The following is a 22,033-nucleotide window of genomic DNA, read 5'->3' on the forward strand; positions in this document are numbered from 1 at the left end:
TTATTCTTTTGGGGCAATTTCAACGACTGTACAAGAACTTTACAAGGATTGCTTAATGATAGATTCGAGGATGCCATTGGCATGCAAGATATTGCCTGGGATCATGGACCTTCACACGACTTGAGATGATGATATTGGCTCTTTGCAGTCTATGGGAGATACCTTCTACAACTAGGGGGTCTCACAATCTATTTCTCTTGAATGTTCTTTCATGCAACCTTGACTCTAGGGGCTTCACTTCCTTTCCACATAGTGGTGGGTTAGTGTGGTCAATTATGGCTTGGCCAACCAAGACTTACTCTTTCACATCTGACACATTTCAATCACCCCCGCCCCCCTTTATGGACCATGCTGTAGGAATTTGGTTGTACTTGTCATTGATGTCAACCCAAGCAGCAGCCAGAAAAATTGATTTGCAAGATCATTATGTTTGGGCTCAAGACCATCTTCATTTTATTCTCCTCATCATGCCGATTCCAATGATAGGTGGCATGCTCCATAACTCCTCACGGTTGAGTAGATATGCTTGATCAAAGTTTGTGCCTCGAAAATTGATCAAGGTCCCCACAAATGAAAGGATAAGGGCAACTTGATGATTGGTTTATTGGCGAAATATATTCTCCAGAAAATTCAAATAAATAATGATGGGCCTATTCGCCCTTCACATGTGGACTACCCCATACTAATTCGCTTAAAGAAAAGACTTATTTAATTGTGAAATATCAGCTTTTAATGGCTGTTTGGTTTTGGATCCAAAATTCAAATTTTGCTTTTGGAGGGTCAGCTCCATAATTTTTGATCAAGTCAGCCCCCTTCTAGAAGCCTCCATGACCTTTGTAAAAAGGGGACTTGTCTGCCCTCAAAAGACATCAAATCAACGCCCAATTTTCATCAATCTTTTGCGGTTTTGAGTAGTCATGCCTAGCTAAAGGAAAAGGTCGAGTTTTGGAGAGGTTTTTGGGCTTTATTCTTTTTTTGTGGTTAAGGGATTCTCTGTGGATTGGTTTGGACTCCTTGAGGCCATTTGACCCTCTGTGATAGAGCATTTTCTAAGACTTTTGTTTGTGGAAATTTGTTGTGACATACTCGATTCTCTAAGGCCAATCCAGGAGTGTTCTTGAGATCTGTTGCAGACTATTCAAGGGCTTATTACATGCATATTTGAAGGTTGTTCAAGGATAATGTTTATGTCATTGTGACTGAGGTTAATTCAGATCTTGTATGGTCATTTGCTGAGGCCTCGTTTGGACATTTTTTTGTCACGTCTGAAGTACTTGTGAAATTTCGCTTGAAATGCAACAACTGGAATTAATTCTTCTAACTGATTAATTATGCAATTTATTTTGTTACAACAAAATAATGAATTAAGCACATTGTAATTTCTTCACAAATAAAAATGTTGTGGAAATAAATTGGAAACTGAGAAAATGCTAGTACCCATGCAATAAAAATTTGACACAGTTATTTTTGGACAATTGTCCTCAGAAAAACCTAATGCGGGAAAACCGGTGCAACAACTGAGGTTTTTATTATTATGCAACAATGGAATTCTGAGTACAAGCTGGATGCCCAAAAGTAGCAAATCCTATACAAGATAAACTGGCCACAAAAATTAGTGAGACAAACCCTGTGTCACCCGACATTGATCCAACTCTAAATCTGGCACAAACTGGGCTGCTCAAAGCCCCTTCGTCAGCCTCCGTGCCAATGCTACATAGTCCCTCACACACACTACCTTGAAGTTGCTTTGATCAAGACGTCCAACCCAACTCAACCTCTGAGAATGACTCGCTAACTCTTCCAGAATTTCTCCAGGCCTCCAACAACAAAATCGACCCTCACTCTAGCTAAATCGAACTCCTCTTGAGCTTCTTACGTAGTCCCCACGCAACCTCATTGAGGAAAACTTGACCCTCCTGGAACTGACTCTGCGTCCCCTCTCTGGCTCGAACTCCTCTCTACTGAATCACTACAGCTGGGAGACTCGATCTCGACCAAGGAACTCGACCTCAAGTGTGTTTCTCCTCAACCCCATCGACCTCTTATAATCTCCAGTTGGATCACCAATGACCACAATCAAATCCTTATCAATGGCTGAGATAATTTTTGAGTTGATCCATGTGAGCTTCTAGTGAAATCTCACTTTTCTCAATTACTTCTTGTTAATTAATCATTTTTCCTAAGCTAGACTTAGGAAAAATTTAATTACTGACTAATTAACTTAATTGAGTTGCTTGTAGGTGGATTCTCTAGAGATGATTGCTTGGTTTTGGAGCCCTAGTGTTTCTTAGTCTCTCTGACCAAAGTCAAGACTAGAACACCATCTAATGCTACAAAAACTAACAATATTGTGATCTAATTTGATGCTCAACCCTAAAGGTTGTTCTAAGGGTAGATCTGAGTCAAATTGTTGCATCTCTCGGGGGTAATTTTGGATGGATCCAAGCCATTTTGCGGATTCTTCCTAAGGTTTTTTATAGGTCTGCACAAGATGGTTATTATGTCTCTGTAATTAGGGCATTCGAACCTTTATCTTTGTGGTCAAATTGGTTCTCCCAAGGCATACATTTTGAAGCAGTCCTAGTGTTACTTGGGAGTGGGAGCGAAAGCGGGGAGCGGGAGCGAAAACGGGAGCAGGAACAACATTTTCAAAAGCTCTCGGTTTGGGAGCGAATCCCAGAGCGATTTTTATGTATATATATATATATATATATATATATATTTTATATTTTGATACATATGTCAACAAAAACATGTAGAATGATGAATTAGATATAAAAAGCATAAAAAAACATAGATTGATCATTGAACCATCAACCATAAAACATCAATCATCTAGAAGTTATAATCTAGATTCTTCATCAACCTGTCACGCCCCCAATCTTTTTTTTTTCTAATTGGGCGGAGCGCGGCACCACCGAACGCCCAATCTTACCGACCGCACGTTTATGGACTACGCCTCAATCACAAAACACTTAACTTATTTCACCAAGTGTCTTAATCTTTTGTTAACATTAATGAACACTTTATCAACATATATAACCAACAGTAAACTTATGTCAATAACCGGAACAATAATAAACACACCGAGATATTGTGGGAGGGGCAACTCCCAAAGAGTTCGCCCAACCAATTTTATTATCAACCAAATACAACAGATTTCGTTTTACAACTGTGCGCCGGACAGAGCTCACGGCCGCACACAAACTGATATACAACCGGGCGTCGGGCTAAACCACGACCGCCCTTGATCTGATTTACAATTCGGGCAACGCCCTTGCAACAGCGCTACAAGGCCGCGGCCGAGTTGGCTCACCCGAGTCCTAACTCGCCGACCGGTTGTGCGCATTACCAATTCTGTAACCGAGCTCGACCGCCCTCTTAACCGTGCACGGGTGCTACAGCGGAGATAGCTCACCCGAGCTCCAACTCCCTGCTCGGCCTGCGCACCTACGTGCCAACCTTGAACCAGATTGCCGTAACCGGATTCCGCCCCACTGTTCTACCTCTGTTCGAACTGCCCTTACCACGGCCTGCGTTCTCACTGTATTACTGTGTGGCATTACCCAAGTAACTCGACCTGCGCCCAGATTGACGCTGTTCCGTTCACCCTGCAACCCGATAGATTTCGCACTACAAGAGAGTGCGCATTTCAGTCTCTATCTTGTGCGTATGGAGAGAACGCTCCAAGACTTGCTTACAACATATTGAGTCTCGTAGTCGTGAATCTTGATTCATGATTCATCAATCTTAAAGTTTCAACTTCAAGCTTTCAAAATTGAAAATTCAATATATAACATTTATCATCATTGATCACCAAAGTTGTACTTGTAAGCTAAGTTTAACCATTACAAGAAATAATATCTAACATGAAATGAAATGTTATAAAATGAATTATGAAATGAAATGAAACAAATTTCACGAAGCATCATATTCATAATTCAGAATCGTTACCAATGAGTTATAATTGCCAACTTCAAACTTCAAACTTAAATTGTCACAGTCATATATTGTTTACAAAAAATATCATTATGATATGAAAGAGTCAAGACTCAACAGTTATGAAAACTAATAGAAACTAGAAAAGACAAGTAAACTGTAAATCTATTATCTACTACTACATGTGGCCCTTGCCACGAGAAGTGTCTAATGTATGAGCAGGTCGTGGTGGTCTTCTAGGAGTCTCCCGCACAGACCGATGACCAAAACTAGAAGGCACATGCCCTCCGCGTGAGGGTGTAGATGGAGGCGGCGACAACAAAGGAACAAGACTCGGAACTCGAGCACTGCTACTGGATGGTGGAGGTGGCATGGTTGTTGCTTCATCTTCCTCTCTTATAAGTTCCGCTTCCAGTTCTTCAAGATGTATAGTGCCATCCTCCAAATTATCATCCTTTGGGTGGTTGTCCCAAATTTTATATGTTGGATCCTCATAAGCCCGATCACAGTAATGACTCAACAACCTCAAGTTGTAGTGCACATAAACCAAGCTTTCTGCCCGGTTTTCATTGAGTCTGTTTCTTTTCACATTATGTATGAAGTTGTAGGTGCTCCAACACCTCTCTGCAGAAGAAGTATTTACAACCTATGAGAGAACTTTTTTTGCCAATTTTGGCAAAAGTCCATGGCCGCCATATGATTCCCACCATGTGAGAGCATCAAATCTGTCTCTATCTTCCATTGCATGAAAGGTACCAAACAAACCAATGCCACTGAAGTATCTGCCTATTTCAAGATGCACACTAGCACATTCCTCCTTGTCAAGTATCAACTTTTCTAATGCTTCCAAATATCCTTTAGATACCTCTTCATCTATATGGGGTTTGGTCCTAACCCCACCCCCTGGTGCAGGTTGGCCCAACCAAGATGTAGAGTAGTATTTTGGTGTAAGGATATACGCCAAGCAATGTAGTGAACATTAAGTTTATCACACCGTACACACACACAATCGTGAATCAGTTTGTCCAAGTTAGGATCATTGTTATGAACAATATCTTTTATTTGCCCCAACATGGTATCCATCTGCTCATACACCTCGCCAATCACTGGTTTATCTGTATCTGCAAACCGAATCATGTGATAAATGGGCTTGGTGAAATCCAATACTTGCCTCACACGTGCCCAAAACATACTATCAAGAGGGGCCTCCTCCACTAGTTCAAAACCTTGCCTGTCCGCTGCATTTGTAGCCCTTTCCTTTAATACCTGCCAGTGTGGACTTGATACCATGCTAGCCAATGACTCTCTTACCTTCAAAAGGCCCCTGAAGGTGAGGTAATAGCTACCAAATCAAGTCCTCACAATCTTCAACAACTCCATTGTTGAGTGACTGTGGAAAAGGCTATGGGTATTGCTATGATTTGTAATAAATTTTTTCATTTGTTTGCCTTTCTTGTACAAATCACCAATCCATTGTAATGTTCGTTTTTGTTCTTAACAATATCATGCAAAAGGTTCATTGTGTGAACCAAACACCCAGACCAAAATATGTTGGGGTATTTATCCTCAATAATTGCTCCCTCTGCCTTACAATTAGGGGCATTATCAGTGATGACTTGGATGACATTGTATGGCCCAATACGGTCAATTGTTTCAAGTAATGGTTTTGCAATGTTGATGGCGGTCTTGAACTTGTCTGAGTAATCATATGCTGAAAGAAAGATGGCACCACTAACAGACACAGCAAGAACACTTATCAATGGCTTGCCTTTTACATTTTTCCATCCATCAGATACAATGGACACCCCATGGTCAGTCCAAGAACTTGTCATTCTATTCAAAGAATGTGATATTTTTGCTTTTTCATGATCAAGTCCAATGGTTCTTGCCTTGTCATACCTAGGGCTCTTGTATCCTTTAGGGGCATCATTTATGGCAGAAACCATTTCGTGCCAATAAGGTGAGCGAAGAACATTGAATGGTATCCCACATGCATGGAGAAACGTGTAAACTTTTGAATCCACATCATTCCTACACCCTTCATCAAGGAAATTTGATATGGTTCTACGCCTTAAACCTGGTGACCCTGTGCCTCCATATCCACTGCCTTGGGAGGATGCTGAAGGAGTTCTTTGTGCATGTGATTGTGAGCTTGGTTCAAAGAAACCCTTTGATTTTTTAGATTTGTATTGGGCTTCCTCCTCTTCCCTTATGTATTTGGCTCTATCTACTGCTGACACACCTGTACAAGTTTTGATTCCTATTTGTTTATCTCCATCCCATGGCATTTTCCCGCAGAGGTGTTTTCTGGCACGGGTGTATGAACCTGTGTAATTATTGTTGCAATGGGGGCAATGAAATTTAGTGGTTCCACCCCCTTTCTCTGCATCAGGGCTGTTAACATATTTCCACAATGGGGTTTGGTCTTGTTTAGTTTTTTGAGCTGACTCATGTTCACTCTCCTCCAGCTCCTCACCAGGGTCTTCATCAAATCCACTATGTTCCCCTTCTTCATTTTCAACCCTCCTTTTTCTACTCTCCAGCACCATAATAACCAAAAAAGGAACCAAGAAGAAGAAAATGCCAAGAAATATAACCATGATGTTTGAAATTTGAAGTTTTGAATCTGCAAAATTAAAAAAAATGGAATGGGAATGGGAATGGGAAATAGAGAAAAATTTATTTATTTATTTAGAAATTAGGAATAATTTAATAAACATTAAAAAAATTGCTAGACATTCTATTCAATATTGTAGAGCGGCGAGCCTACCTCAAATGCGTCCAATCTCCCCTTGCTCCTTGCTCTCTCCTTGGCACCTTGCTCTCTCTCAGTCTCACTCTCTCCTTGCTCCTTAGTCCTCACTCTCACCCTCTCAATCTCCCTCTCTCAATCTCAATTGAGCTCTCACTCTAACTCTCACAATGATAATGAAACCCTCTTACCCTCCCTCCCTCAATTTATAACAAAAAAATGATTTTTTTACCACTGGAATTTTTATTTTATTATTATTATTATTATTTATTTATTTATTTATTTTATTTTATATATTTATTTATTTATTTTTTTGGTTTTTCGCGCAATTCGCTCCCGCATGTCGTTCTCGTCGCTCCGGGAGCGAATTTTATAACCGGGGAGCGGTTGGGAGCAAAAAAAACCTAAAACAACTCACAAATTAGCCCTTGAATAAACCTTGAATACAATTGAGTATGTCTCCAAACAAGCCTTAGGACTGCCCAGCGTTGCGGGGGAGCGCCCCCCCCCCCCCTGATCCCACTCCCAATCCGCGCTCCGGGCGGGAGCGACTCGGGAGCGGGTGGGAGCACGCCCCCGTTAAAAAAATTTCCGCTCCCTGCCAGTTTCAGGGGCGGGGGGGGGGGGGGGGGCGCTCCCCCGCAACGCAGGGCAGTCCTAAGGCTTGTTTGGAGACATACTCAATTGTATTCAAGGTTTATTCAAGGGCTAATTTGTGAGTTGTTTTAGGTTTTTTTTCATGGCTATACAAGGCCCTGTTTGGCGCAGTTTGAGGCTTGTCTGGTGAGATTACTTTTGACTAATTGAAGCAGATTTGTGGAGCCCTCTGTGAGATGTCTTCTTGAAGCATGTTGTGACAAGACAATTGTGTTTTCTGAGGTCCATTTGAATGGTTTGGAGTGGAGTCTGAGACAAATTTAGCTCACTGTTGAAGACTTATTATGTGCACCTCTGAGAGCATATTTTCCTTGGTACAATTCACCTACACTTGTGACCTCTCTTTGTTAGCAAGAAGCCATTATCTAAAGTCCAAGTGTTGAAGGTTGATCTTTATAGTGCAGACAAGAGCAGATGAAATACGAGGTAAGGGCTTCATTGAATTACCTCTTTTGGACTAGTTGAGGTAAGGCCACTTGGACATAACTCTTAGAACTATCTCTTTGTCCAAGTGTCCAAATCTCTATTTCTCTTCAGTCTATCTGTGATGCACTTAGCATTTGTGTAGCATACTTTCATTGTTAGATTGCAGACCATTTCAGAGGGATATCCAAGGTCCTCTTTAAGTTCAAATTATTATAATATTTGGGCCATAGTTACCCTATGAGCAATGATCAGTTTCAGACCCACTTGAGAGCATAAAAGCCTTATCTTGTCAGCCATTGAAAGCAATAAAAAGGGGGTCTCATCTACAACAGTGGATAAAGGCATCATTGTGTTGCAATCAAAGGAACAACAAATCAATGGCAGAGGAATACATCTTCACAACACATGGCAGTTAGTGGCATACTTTACATTAGCAAACTTGAGGTATGAAAACATGCTATGAAATTTAATTAAGTTGACTGAAGGCATTATCAAGTGTTACAGTTAATAGTTGACAGTATACAAGGAGATTTTCTGAAGGTTGGCAATTAATATTGTTGGTACATCATTAAACATTTGTCGGTAGTAAAAAGTGGGTTTATTGAATGTCATTGTCCCTAGTACGAGGGCCCATAGTTCATTTCTCTATTTTATATTTTTAGGGTGGTTGGGTGGTGCAAGGTACGAGAGTGAAGTCTCCTTTAGGTTGGAACCTGAAAATACTTCGGGGTGGCAGGGTGGTGCTAGGGCAAGTTGGAGCTTGTAGGGTGTTGGAGAATCCTTTCAGTGGCAGCTGATAAAACTAGGGCGTTGGAGTGTCCTTCTAGTTGGAGTTGGTAAAACTAGGGTGTAGAAGCAAGCATTGTTTTAGGAGTTGGAGCTTATGATAAATTGAATGCTTTTCTAGAGTACTGGGAAGTTGGAGCTGAGAGATCTTGCACTAAATAAATTATTAGAAAAGCGTTTGGTTGTTTTTCTCCCAAAAGGGTTTCCACCTAAATATTTCTTGTGTACTGCCCTCGTGATGTGTTGATGATTTATGTTTTTGATTTGATGTTAATGCTTTGAAATTAATAATTAACTAATTGTAAGTGAAATACCGATTCACCACCCTCTCAATATTTCTGACACATGCCTTCCTACACTTCTTCATCTCTACGTCTCCATCTTCACCTATCTAGCCCCCCCTATAATGCTCCTCATGCTACTATCTTTATTGATAGGGAATATGCCAACACTTACTCTGCTAATTTTTGTTAGTTGATCTCTCCCCTCTCCCATTTCTTATCGCTTGAGACAACTACAACAAAATATAAGCCTTTTTGCACTACTCTTCTAGAAGTTGCTCTTGACTCTTTCCTCATTTCATCAGGTAGCCCACCCATGCCCCTAACCCTAACTTTTGCCTCATGAATTGTTAATTTGATGAAGAGCGCAAACTCCACCATAGGCTTCTCCGTTTTGCTTTTACAAACAACCCCCTCTTTTCCCCATCTTTGAAAATCATACCATTGCCATCTTTTGTCATAAAAAATGGGCTTTCCTTTCTTCGAGGAGATTGAGTTTTGCGAAGCCCTTCTTTAATCACCTAAAACATTGTAGTGCACCTTTTTTCCTTGAAATAATCCTCTTTTGCTTGACTTAGATTCTCAATCGATGTTATACTATCTCCCTTTGTGATGAACATGTGTAATCCTCTATTCATGTTTCCTCTCCCACTCTTGTCATCTTTTCTTGAATGACATATGAAGTAAACTGCGAAGGTTATGAGCACGAGTAAGGCAATTGATGAGGAAGGCTTCTAAGTCGAGTTCCCCAAGCGTAATATTCATATTCTTGACTCCCCCATTGCTGATTTGTTTAATATGTTGTTTGATTTGGATCCCTTAAGCATGGTTCTAACATAACACCCACTTCATTTTCAAATGAGGGGCTAGACTAGATTTGAGTAATTATAAGACCATGATGGTTGGACACATATTCTCTGAGCTCTATGCTATAGTCCATATTTGGATCTCAAATGGACTCGAGAGAAGGCACCCGAAAAGATTAAAGGACATGTGGGGTTTGCCCAAATTTTTGGATTATTGATCATATATTCAATTTGAGTGTCATTATTGAATAGGCTCATCATCGCTTTTCACAAATCTTTTGTTGCCTTGTGGACTTTTGGAAGGTGTTTGACACAGTCCTGAGGGAGGCCTTGTTTTAAAGGCTTCGTGGCATTGGCATTTTGGAGACCCTTTACAATATCATCACAAGACTCTGTGAGCCAAGAACATGGTTGTTTTCATACAATTGACGACATTTCATATAATCAAATTCAAGCTTCTGTGATTCATATTCTGATTTGAAAACAACTTCGGAAAAAAATCACATTGGTATATTTAGGCCGACGCGTTTCGAACCAACCAGTGTGGTTCATCTTGTCCTGATGATGGACACACTGGTTGGTTCGAAATGCGTCGGCCTAGACATTTCATATTTCATGCCATGGGGGTTGGGGGGTTAAGTTTCTCGCTAACTCTGTAATATCCCTTAGGTTTGACTATTGGAGAGAGTAAATGACAAAATTTGCATTCTAACAATATTTCGTCAATTTTGCAATCATAAATAATATTGAATGCACAAACAATGTGAACAAGTATTTTATCCCACCAACAGTTCATAAAATGAAGCCCATTCAACAATAGGTTGCGAATCCATAATCCTTCCAATAACTCACTATAATGTAGTTTCACAAACTAATGCTAATTGCATCAACAAACCCTACTGCCCTTACACCATCGACCTGTCCTTACAACCAACTACAGTCCTGGTTCTCCTGGACACTTAGCTGCCTTGGATTAGATCTTGTTGACTGCTTGAGATGTATTTGTCCTGCTCCTCCTTTTCCTCACAACCTTTTTGTTGATTTCTATTACCAACAACCTCTGGAATAACACCTCAGCTACTACTGCCACAGGTTGAGACTCAACAACCTTTTGCTGCCTTAGATTCAACCTCAGGAGTCCTTCGCTACCTAAGTTCTGGCCTCAAGAGGTCTTGTTGTCTCAGATCTAACTTTGGGAAGCCCTGTTGCCAAAGATCTAACCTTAGAGACCCTTCAAGTCTAGTCTCAAAAGGATTTGCTGCCAAAGATTTAAACTCAGAAAGATACGATGCCATAGATCAAGCCCTAAAAGGGGGTCCATTGACTTAGGTTTAGCCTCAAAATGATACACTACTGCAAATTAATCCTCAGAAATGTCCTTAAATGCAAGCCATTGCTATAAGACAAACTCTAGGAATGGTCTGTAGTCAGAGAAGGGTTTACTCAAACCATCAATGCCTCAGAACAGGGGTGGCCTCAAAACTTGTCACTGTTGTCACACAACTTTGCCTCACGAGCTTATGCTTCCACAAAATTCCTTTAAGACAGGTCGCTACCTTAGATTTGTCACAGGGATGCTTCACTGCTAGGCAACAACATATATTCCTCGCTACTAGAAAAATGAATGAATGTTGTTTCAGAATTTGTGCTAAACAGAGTATAGAGAAAGGGATTGACTAGGGTGGAATCTTTCATCACTGAAACCAATCAGAAAAAAAGGGGTCTTAAAACCCTCCAAGAGCCCCGACTCAAAAATTAGAAAGATCTGCAATCCATCATGATGAGAATGAACCTCCTCCTCCTCCCATATCGTTTGTCTTAGGGTTTTTTCCCTCCTAAATTTTGTTGGAAATATAGTATCCATGGTCGGTATTTTCATCATGTGAAGAATTTGAAAATTTGAAAATTTGAATTTATATTTTCCCTCCAAAATATATTTAAGTCAGCCTCCTATTATTTTAGGTCAGTTGGGCCCCCAGAGGCGCCCATTTGACTCCCTTGGAAGTCTATATAAAGGAGAGGTTTCCTCCTCATTTGACACATCAATCTATCTCTTATTAAGCTCTGATCCAGCGAAGTTGGGAGCAGAAGGAGGAGGCTGAAATCTGAAGGATGGAAGGCTTGACATTTAGCTTGGGATCTCTGTTGCTCTTGAATATTGGTTTGACTATTATCTTTATATGACGGTTTCTGTTGTACTGATGAATTGAACTCTCTCTCAAATAAGGAAAGATTTTACAGGTTTACCCTTGTGGGTTTTGCCTTGGCCTCAGGCCTAAATTTTCTGTCTCTCTTGGCTTATTGTCTCATGGTTATCTTTACTGCTCTTTCATGTTTTTATGGTTGAAAATTTCTTCTGTGTAACTTCTTACTGATATTAAATGTTATAAATGCGAACTAGTCATTGGATGTAGTTACCTGTTGAAGGAAATGACTTTTCTAGCTTGTGTGCCCTAGAAAAATCAACTCTTATTAAGCAACTTTCTCACAGAAGCAAATATCAGCAACCCGCCAATCAACAACCAATGCCATAAATCAACTACATTCTAGCTTCAATCGTGCTACATGCAACAGGACCATCCATGTCATACAACACCCATAATACATCTAGTTTTGATAGAGTCAACAATTTCATGCATCAAGTGGTTCAACGAGCCAATTAGAGTGATTCATTAAATCAGCAACAAAGGCTCACAACTTTTTCAAATTTTCCTCAAGCAAGTGTCCATGGACTCACAGTCCATTATGCCGCAACCTCGGCAAGGAGTTCACCACACTTGTGTCATACTTTTAATCTTGCAATTTTTCGATTTACTCCCTCTTACACTGGACGAAGAGGCCCTCAGTCCTTGTAAAAAACTATCATCAACACATAGCAAAAAAGTCGGGGGCTCTTCTTCAGCGGATTTGGATCAACATTAATCTTCAAGACTTCAAGTCATCTTATATGGATTTTTAATTTTAGGTATGTTCTATGCTTAGAGAAATTTATTTCAATTTTCATAGTTAGCTCAATATCTTTTCCAGATTAGCAATCATATCAGCATTAAAGTAAACTGCAGATAGAACATAAACATAAATCGCAGAACACAAGCCAAGACAAGAGGACACAAGATGTGGCGCTAGCCAGGGACAAACCCCAATGTGGGGAAACCTTTGATCAATTCTTCTTCTATGTTCTTCAATAGTTCAGCAGAGAGAGAGAGAGAGATAGTACAATTACGACAGAAGTCAACACTTCGACTTTCTAGATAAGAGAATCAACCATATCTACATGAGATCAGTTGAAGACATGCTGCTTCAATTGATTCTCCAAGGTGACTCCTTCACCTGTCATGTGCTGCATCTCGTCCATATGCTGCACCTCATTGTGCTGCACCATGTTGCACTTATCATCACAGTGCTGGACCTAATGGCCATGCTATGCACTTCATGTTTCTGCTCCTGTCACTGTGCTGCTCCAATCATTGAGCTGCTCTTATCACAGATCTGCACCCAATGTTGTACTCATCGCTGATCTGCACTCAACGCTGCACCATCACTGATCTCTACTCAATGCTGCACCATCACTGATTTGTACTCAATGACTGCTATGCTGCACTTCATCATCAGTTGCACCTGTCACTGTGTTTCACCCAATCATACACTCAAGGCATACTCAATACATCATCATCATCATGCTGCAATACCTTGTTGCTACATCATGTTGCTGCAATACTTTTGTTGCTCTTATCAAACAATGTCCACTTTGCTGCAAATGTATATCAGCCTTAGCTGCTTGCTATGGCTTGCAGCCTAGCAGAGCAGCTAGGCTATAGTTACTTAAGACTGCCTTATTTATCTTGCTGTTACCAAAGATATCAACGCTGTCCATCTAGACTTCTATACGCTATGATGAGGGCTCCTCTTGCTGCGGCTAGGGCTCCATTGTCCTTCATATACTGCGGATTATGGCTGCACTTTACAGCAGATTAGGGCTCCTCCTTGGACAACAGATAGGGTTCTTTAGGACTTCTTTTGTAGCGTATAGATGTTCCCTAAGACAGCTGATAGATCTCTTATCAAACTGCGGCTAGGCATCTCCTTTACCTGTGGCTAGATAACTTCATTGACTGCATATAAGGAGACTCCTTTGATCAACGATTAGGGCTCTTCTGTACAGTGGTTAGAACCCCTTTTAGGACAGCGTATAGGTCTCAATTAGGCTCCTTCCTTCACTGCGTCTAGGGCTTCTCCGTGACTGTAATTTAGGGCATCGTTAGAGCTGTGTTCTTTCCAGCGTATGAGTGGAATAAGGCCAGCAGATAAGGCCTGCGTTTAACCTCCTTCCATGACTGTGTTAGGGACAGCGAAGTCCCTCTTCTTGCTGCGTATAGAACAGCGTATGGAGTCTACGTTATGCCTTGTGATTAGCTGTGTATAGAGGACTGCAGTAAGTGTCTCTTCTTGCTGCATAAAAATCCTCATTGACTGCGGCCTAGGGCACCCTTAAATGGTGTGGCTAGAGGCCTCCTCTAGTTGCTCCTTAGATCTGCGTAGAGCCTTCTCTTTTGACTGCGTCTAGATGTTCCTCCTTGTGGCTAGACTGCTGCTAGGGCATCATAAGACTTAGGCCAACGTATACTCTTAGTATCTCTCCTTCCACCAAAACCCAAAGGCATGTGGAGAGGAAGAGGTCACAAGAAGAGTGTGTGTCTAAATGACTTGAAGACCTCCTCCTTTTATAGTAAAACGTTGAGCACAATTGGGGTATATTTGGTTGCTGGCCGACCTTGACGAATTGTCCCATAACACAAATAAATTCATATCTCTATGGATACTTATCGGAATCGGATGATATTTAGATAAATCCTACATCTCTCGATGAGAGGGATCCAAGAAAAATATCAGCTTCCATTAATAAGATGACCCACATGGAGTTTGGCCCTAGTTGCCAATTTAACATAAAAACATGCTTCAATCAGGCCGATTTTGTCTACTCCCTCGAAGTCTAATCCCATCCAATCACAAGTCTTCTTGTCACTTTGTTCTTTCATCTTTTCAACGATTGCCACAACCTTGACATACTTCATCACGTTCCTGCAATCCTTACTAGGAGGCCATGGAAGAACAATCTCAATCAAGCAAGACATACAAAGACAAGAGATTCATAATGAAACATTCAAGAAAGTACTTATCTCTTGAGAGCATGTCAACTCCCTCTTGATCGTAGTTTTCTTTGAGTCCAATCAACCTCGTTCAACTCATCAAGGAGTTAATCTTGTCCACATCATCATCATCAAGGAGTCCACATCATCAAGGAATCCACATCATCAAGAAGTCCATATCAAGAAATCCACATCATCAAGGAGTCCATATCATCATCAAGAAATCCATAGTATCATCAAGAAATCCACATCATTATGGAGTTAGGGTTTCTTCTTTCAAACAAACATAATCAGTTCTAGGATTTGGTTCATAAGCCTTAGATCTTCTTTTAAACCCTACCTAGGGTTTACAAACCATAAACAATCCAATGTCAATAATGATTAAAACACTTAAGGAAATACAAGAGACTTATCTTTGGAGATCATGACAACTCCCTCTTGACCTTTAGTGTTCTGCGTTTAACTTGCAAAACATCCTCATCCTCAAGATGTCAAATCTTCTAGAAGCTAGGGTTTCTTTATTTAAGTGGAAGCAATCAATCCACAGACTGAGGACTTTCATTTCCAACCCCTTTTGTCTCGATAGGTTTAACATTTGTTTGGCTAGGGTTTCGACTCCAAACCCTATAACTTTTAAATTTAGTCTAGGGTTTGCAAACCCTAGATGAGTAACATTCATCTGATCCAACTTCACTATTCTTGATTAGCATTATGAGAGATCTGACTGTAAACCCTTGGTCATTCTTGTTCAAATCCTTACTAGGGTTTTACAAACCCAAAACATTGATCTCAACAATAGTTTGATTTAGACTTTCAGGCTTTGACCTCCTATTATTTCTGCTTTGCTTGCATTTGATTTCACTGTCCAAAGCTACATGCATGCAATAATTTTTCAAATCAAGAAATTCTGTTATGACATCGTTATTGTAATAACAACATCGGTTCATCATTCAAGTCTAGGATTATCCTTAAACATGGGATTTCATCCAGAGAGACATTGATCTTCAAGAAACACACAACATCTACTTGATGCTTAATAGAAGCCATTTTGCAGACTTGCAATTTTATTGTCCTTTACAAAGCCACCCATCACAACACTTTCCGGTTTGTGACAATATTTATTTCAATGCAACTTCTCAGGAGTTCCGACTTGCTTAGCAGGAGGTGTAATCTTCATCATCTTTGGATTTTGTCAACAAACCCTAGGTCCATACTTGTTCTAATTTTGATGTTAGCTAGGGTTAGCAAGTTCTAAATTTTTCAATTAGGAAATCCTTCATCTAAAGTAGTATTCAAATCTTGAACTCTTCGAAATCAGAGGCCTTATTTTCTACTTATGTCTCAGACTTCATTCTTCAAATTTTCATATTTCAAGCTTCACTTCAGAACAACAATTTTCAGATAATACTTCACAGGAGTCAATAATTCAAATAATACGTACCAGTTAGTGCGATTTTCTTTTTCAGAAATTCGTTCTTCTCTTATGTATAGGATAAAGATCAGGTCAGTCCTTCAGATTGTTCAGCAACGTCTCAGATTTTTCTTGGATCGGATCCTGCTTTAGGGATGAATTCTAACTACTGGACATGCAGAGAAGTACCGGGACTTCTTAGCCTTCAGATATCACTATATATCTATGCACAGGAAACATAGATTTCAAACAGGCCTCGACTAGCATAGCTTAGCATAGTTCCATTGTCACACACACACAGTCCTCAAACTTCTTTGAATTATTCCAGCGTCCTTGGCTTTATTACAAAGAACCTTGTATCATGATTAGAAAGTTCATAGAATCTCATGTCACATAGAATTTTGTAGAGATAACAAGCCCAGACTTGCATGACATACCACGGGAAACATGGATCAATTTACATACCTCGAGAAAAGGCTCAGATATTGTGCCTTTTCCACCGAAAATCCACATAGATTCCACAGAGAGTCAAAGCCTCAGGTCCACACTGTAATATACCTCAGAGTAGCTCGCATACCATGCTACAGAGAGGTTCGTATAACAGAAATTTGTACACTCGCATGGACCATACAGAAATCGGACTGGAGATCCCAAAAGGGTGTTACAGAGTTTGCACAATAATCCACAGAACCTTGCCACAGAGATGCTTACATGAGAAGAGTTGCTGACCTGGTCGATTCTTTGTTTGGCTCATTGATCTAGTTAGAAGAACACAGATACGCCTGTGGCTTCCAGAACTGTAGCCTGTTGTTTATAGTGTAGACCTCAAATAATAAATCCGACTTAGAAACATGTTCAAGCTCACTCACGAATAGAGATTATTGTTGCCACTGGTAGTTCGCATGAACAACAGAGATGATACCATAGTGAGCTTGCATAAGGAGCCAAGGAGATGAATTCGGATATATATATATATATATATATATATATATATATATTAGGACTTCGCATATCTACAGTGCACGAATCACAGACCTCTATTAGGCTCACCTCACAGGTCTTTCCAGGTCTGCAAATTTCATGGAGAATTTGTGCCAAAAGATTGCATGTATAACAGAGATATGGTGCCATAAGTGAGCTCGCATGAAAGAGATGTTACAGAGCTTGTATAAGAAATCAGAGATCTTACATAACACATATTTTCAACCCTTCGAAACTCGCATATCCATAGAGCAATGTGCCTCAGAAGATTCGGCCAGAATGCATAAGCTGGAAGAATGCATAAGCACCAATCAGAAAGAAAGGGGTCTTAAAAGCCTCCAACAGCCCCAGCTCAAAAATTGGAAAGATCCACCCTACCAAACAACTAGAAATCCCCTACGCCATTTGCCTCACACCTCTCTCATTGAGCATTTGGAGTTTCGTTTCAGCTTTGAAGAGCAGTGATCTTTCCCATGTATGTTAACAGTTAAATGATAAGTCTGTCCGTGTTTTTTCTCATTAAATTGCAGATCTGAAATCTGTCTTCAAAATTTTGTACTTTCTGCCTTTTATGAGTTTGAAGTTTGAAACATGAAAGATAGGATTTGCAATGTTGCATATTTGAATGTGCAGATTGGAATTCTATCATGGCCCCATGAGTCAATGACCTTGTATGGATCCATGTTGATCTTGTTGATGAGGAGATGTATTGCAAAAGAAGGTTAGGTGAAAGGAGATGCTTGTAGCATATTTTTCAGACTCTATTCTAGAGGCCATTTAAAGCTTCATTGATTATGTGTTTGGCTGCTGATATTATTGCCCTTGGTGTCATTTTGATATATTCACCTTTACATGGTATATGCATGAGCAGACTTTGCATATTGTGTCTCCAATGGTTTAGACTCTTTAAGATATATTTTTTTCCATTAAAATTTAAATATTTTACGTATTTTGTCATTGAAATCAGACCAGTCCCAGTCATTCCAAGTCTGAGTTGACTCTTGACTGATTCTGAGTCCTTATCTGAGTTTTAAAACATTGATACTTAGACCTTTATCTTTATTTGCCTTTTTATTACGTTGATATAGGAGTTGTTTTTGCATTCCCAATCTATATCTATTATCTACACTTGATGTACTCTTTTAGTCCCATTGACCTACTTTTGCGGGCCTTTGTCAGACATCAATAATTTTTTTTTATCTTATTTTATACAATGCAATGGATGTTACCTTTGAACTTTAATTCCTTTTAAGTTCCCAAAAGAGAATCTTTCAATGTAAAAGAGGTATGCGGTTCTTCTCACTTGATAAGTTTTTATTTTATTTGCAGGAATTACAAATGATAATAAGGACCCTTGTGTTGATACTTTTCGAACAACTACCTTGCCTATGCTAAAGCATTTTGGCATTCCCTTAGAGGACTTAGAACTGAAAATTGTTAGTCGAGGGGCACCTCCTAATGGAGGTGGAGAAGTGCGTCTGAAGGTTCCTATTGTGCAAAATAGTTTGACAGTAAGGATCTCTTTTCTGTTGCTTCATTATTCATTGAAGATTAAATGTTTGATTACTCTCCCTATCTGCTTTCTGTCTTTGCAAGAATCAATTCAATTGGTGTTGCAGGCTGTCACATGGGTCGATGAGGGTATGGTGAAAAGAATCAGGGGAGTGGCTTATTCAACTAGAGTATCGCCTCAAATGTCTAATCGCATGGTAGATGCTTCTCGTGGCATTCTTAATCGACTCTTACCAGATGTCTATATTTTCACTGATCATTACTCAGGTCAACTTTCAGGGAGGTATGATATGAATCACAGTTTCCAAATCTTGTAATGTTCTTATAGTTTCTCTTTAGGAGGAGATTAGCAAGTCTGTGATGGGTGTATATTCAACAGTGGATGGAACCCCCACCTTGTTGGAGTGTGCATCCACTGTAGGATGTGCATCCAGTACAGTGCTGCAGGATGACTTACATTCTCCATTTTATTGGGCATATGATCATGTGAATTACAAGGGAAACTTACTTTTTAACTATTAACCTCATATACCAATATGGTGTTGACAGAGGACCACTCTGTCCATCATGGTAAATACTAAAAAGTAAAAACACACATACTGTAAAAATGGGTATTCTAAAATGATTATGAATTACGAAAATATGTATAGTATTAGAAAGAATGAGAATTAATAAGTACTAATTAGACATGATAAGTAATGCAAAACAGTGAAAGAAGAATGCTCCTCCTTTGACAGTTGTTCTTTGTGCTGAAGTCTTCCTAAGCAGATGGGTGAATTAACATGGAGGCATGAAGCATTAACTGATAACATATAAGCTTCTTAGTGGTCATTTTGGATAAAAATAACCCTAGCAATGTTATGGGGATTTGAAGACATCTTTCTTCATGGTAGATTTTTTAAATTTATCTCATGGTTTTACATGTTATGAGCATTAGTGGATTTTATCTCAAGGCTGAAGCTATTTGAATAACCTGTTAATCTTTATTTTAAGTCCCCATCTAGCCTGAATCTGTCTGTGTAACTATGATTCTGTTAAATGATGAACATCCTTAATTATTGATGACATTTTCTTGGTTTTAACATCACTCTCAATATTTCGATGGAGTGCATTAGATAGCCAAAGCGGTTTGTTTGGTAACTCTTTTGTCATTATTAGGATACTTGGCACCATCCATGAGTGCAAGAGTGATAAATTACTTTGGTAATTGATTTATTACTTGCGACATTATAATGATGTGAATTGTGATATAGACTCTTTTGCTGATGTCCCATGGGATCCAATATACTGTTGGGTGATTTTTTCCTTAAAAATTTCATCTGTGGATCACTTTGTCCATTTAGGATGTTGATGTGAAGCCCTTGCCCCGAGAATTTCCACTTGGAACTGCGTTCATGCCAACCCACACATACATACTAAACATGTCCATAATTCATATCATAATCCTTGCTAACTTTTCTTGATTAGTTTCACTTAGACAGACAAAACTGAGGAATACCTCCTTGTTAGCTGAGTCAAGGAGTATATCACCTCTTCTCATAGCCAAGGAAGGAGAGCACCCACCCTAGATCCAACACCAAGGCCTTTTAACCTGTCAGTACTTGCACCACTATTTTATCCTCTTGTTATTACCTCAGAAAATAGTGTATAGAATGTCTTCATTGTTTCTTGTTATATAGTGAAATGCATTTATTTTGTTTTAGAGTTGTTAATGCTTAAAACCATCTTCATAAGAGGTAATTAGGGATGTTACGCTGTGACCTCTATATGTTCCCTCTGCACATTGCTGTGACCTCTATGTGTTCCCTCTGCACTTTGGGTTAGTGCTTTCTAATTTTGGCTGGGGCAGAGGGGGGGGGGGGTTGTGAATCCCTAGTTGATCTGAAGACAATATTTTACCTTTTATAAAGAAAAAAACATCACTTCTGCATAAAAAAGCTTACTGTTCTGTCAAAGTAAGAAATTAAATATGCTAACAATTGGTTCTGAGCAGCAAATACATATCATGTTTACAGTTTGATATATTAATCTTGCCTTAGTTTCCATGCAAATCTTCCTTGAAACACCTCAAATCAGCAAACTAATTTTGCTGATCTGCTGATAAAAATTCAAAAACAGTGAAGTAAAAACTCAGAATTATCAATTATATGACTGGTATCCTTGATTCCATTGGGTATGGAGTTGAAGGAGGAAGAAAATTAGTTGAGTGATTCCTGAGGTCAACCAACTCAAATTTTTTTTAATGGCAACAATTAAACACACCAAAAAGAGAGATTTCACTGCCAAAACTTAATACCTTTACACCTAAGATGTGTATACAATGTTTGACCCTATAGGTTTTAGGCTCAAAGTACCACAGGGGACCCAAATCACTACCAAAGCATCGTTCATGACCAAGTCCAGGTAGATCTCATGGACAGGATGAAAGTACCTTCAACTCTAAGTGGTATACTTTCTCGCAGTCACCTGAAAGGAATAGAAAACAAATGACAAGGGACTTGAGCATATGATTATGAAAAATCTCAATCACCTCCCCATCTTTATAGAATGAGTATGGGACTGTACATATAATACCTTCTTAGGATTTCCAACAAAAGCGCACTAGTTACTTACCAGCTTGGGGTCAAGACGACTCCCTCACGGTCACTTGAAAGGAATAGAAAACAAATGTTGAGGGACTTGAGCATATAATTAAGAAGAATTCTCAGTCACCTCTCCATCTTTTATAGAATGAGCATGGGACTGTACATATAAAACCTTTTTAGGATCTCCAACAAAAGCACACTAGTTACTTGCCAGCTGGGAGTGAAGAAGACTCCCTTCACATGCATTAAAAAGTCAGTGAAAAGCCATGGTGGGGCGCCTTGCTGCTGCTAATAATACCCCCTTCAAAAGCATTATATACTGCCCGGAGTACCTGCATGTAGGGAAGAAGAAGGGATGAATATTAGTCTCAGGGAGGGTGTATGACTTCTGTAGCACATCGATGAGAAAACCAAAACAGGAGGCTAGGAGGCTTCTTAAGCAATTAGCCCCATTTGTAGAAGAAAGGATAAATGAGAAATCACACTAAAAATTGAAAAGAGGGATCTTCAAGTAAAGCTCCCTTTCTAAATTAGGAGGCTTTTGCTTTGGGAAAAATAGACAAGGAAAAGATTCCATTCAAGTAAAGCATGTGCATGATGTCATGTAGAGTACACATCCCTAAGTCAAATGAGTTGATGCGATGGATTTTTTTAAATTATTATTGATTATTTTTCCAGCTTCTAGTTTTTGGGGCCTACTTATACCTAACTTAGCTAAATTAAACCTGTTTTTCTACAGTTTAAAATGAC

General features: G+C 39.6%; 1 protein-coding gene across 3 annotated transcripts in view; it reads left to right on the plus strand.

Annotated features, from left to right (window-relative positions):
- Positions 1-22,033, plus strand: part of LOC149205062 (putative RNA 3'-terminal phosphate cyclase-like protein) — a 93,999-nt gene that overhangs the window by 33,521 nt on the left and 38,445 nt on the right. For all 3 annotated transcript variants that reach the window (XM_089394882.1, XM_089394883.1, XM_089394884.1), the window contains 2 exons: positions 18,516-18,697; positions 18,806-18,981. In XM_089394882.1, the coding sequence (XP_089251008.1) occupies positions 18,516-18,697; positions 18,806-18,981 (358 nt within the window). The remainder of the gene's footprint in view (positions 1-18,515; positions 18,698-18,805; positions 18,982-22,033) is intronic.

Source organism: Pinus tabuliformis, chromosome 1_2 (assembly GCF_031772625.1).
Source record: "Pinus tabuliformis cultivar Carrire ecotype Pingquan chromosome 1_2, CPIR1, whole genome shotgun sequence".
NCBI classification, from domain to species: domain Eukaryota; kingdom Viridiplantae; phylum Streptophyta; class Pinopsida; order Pinales; family Pinaceae; genus Pinus; species Pinus tabuliformis.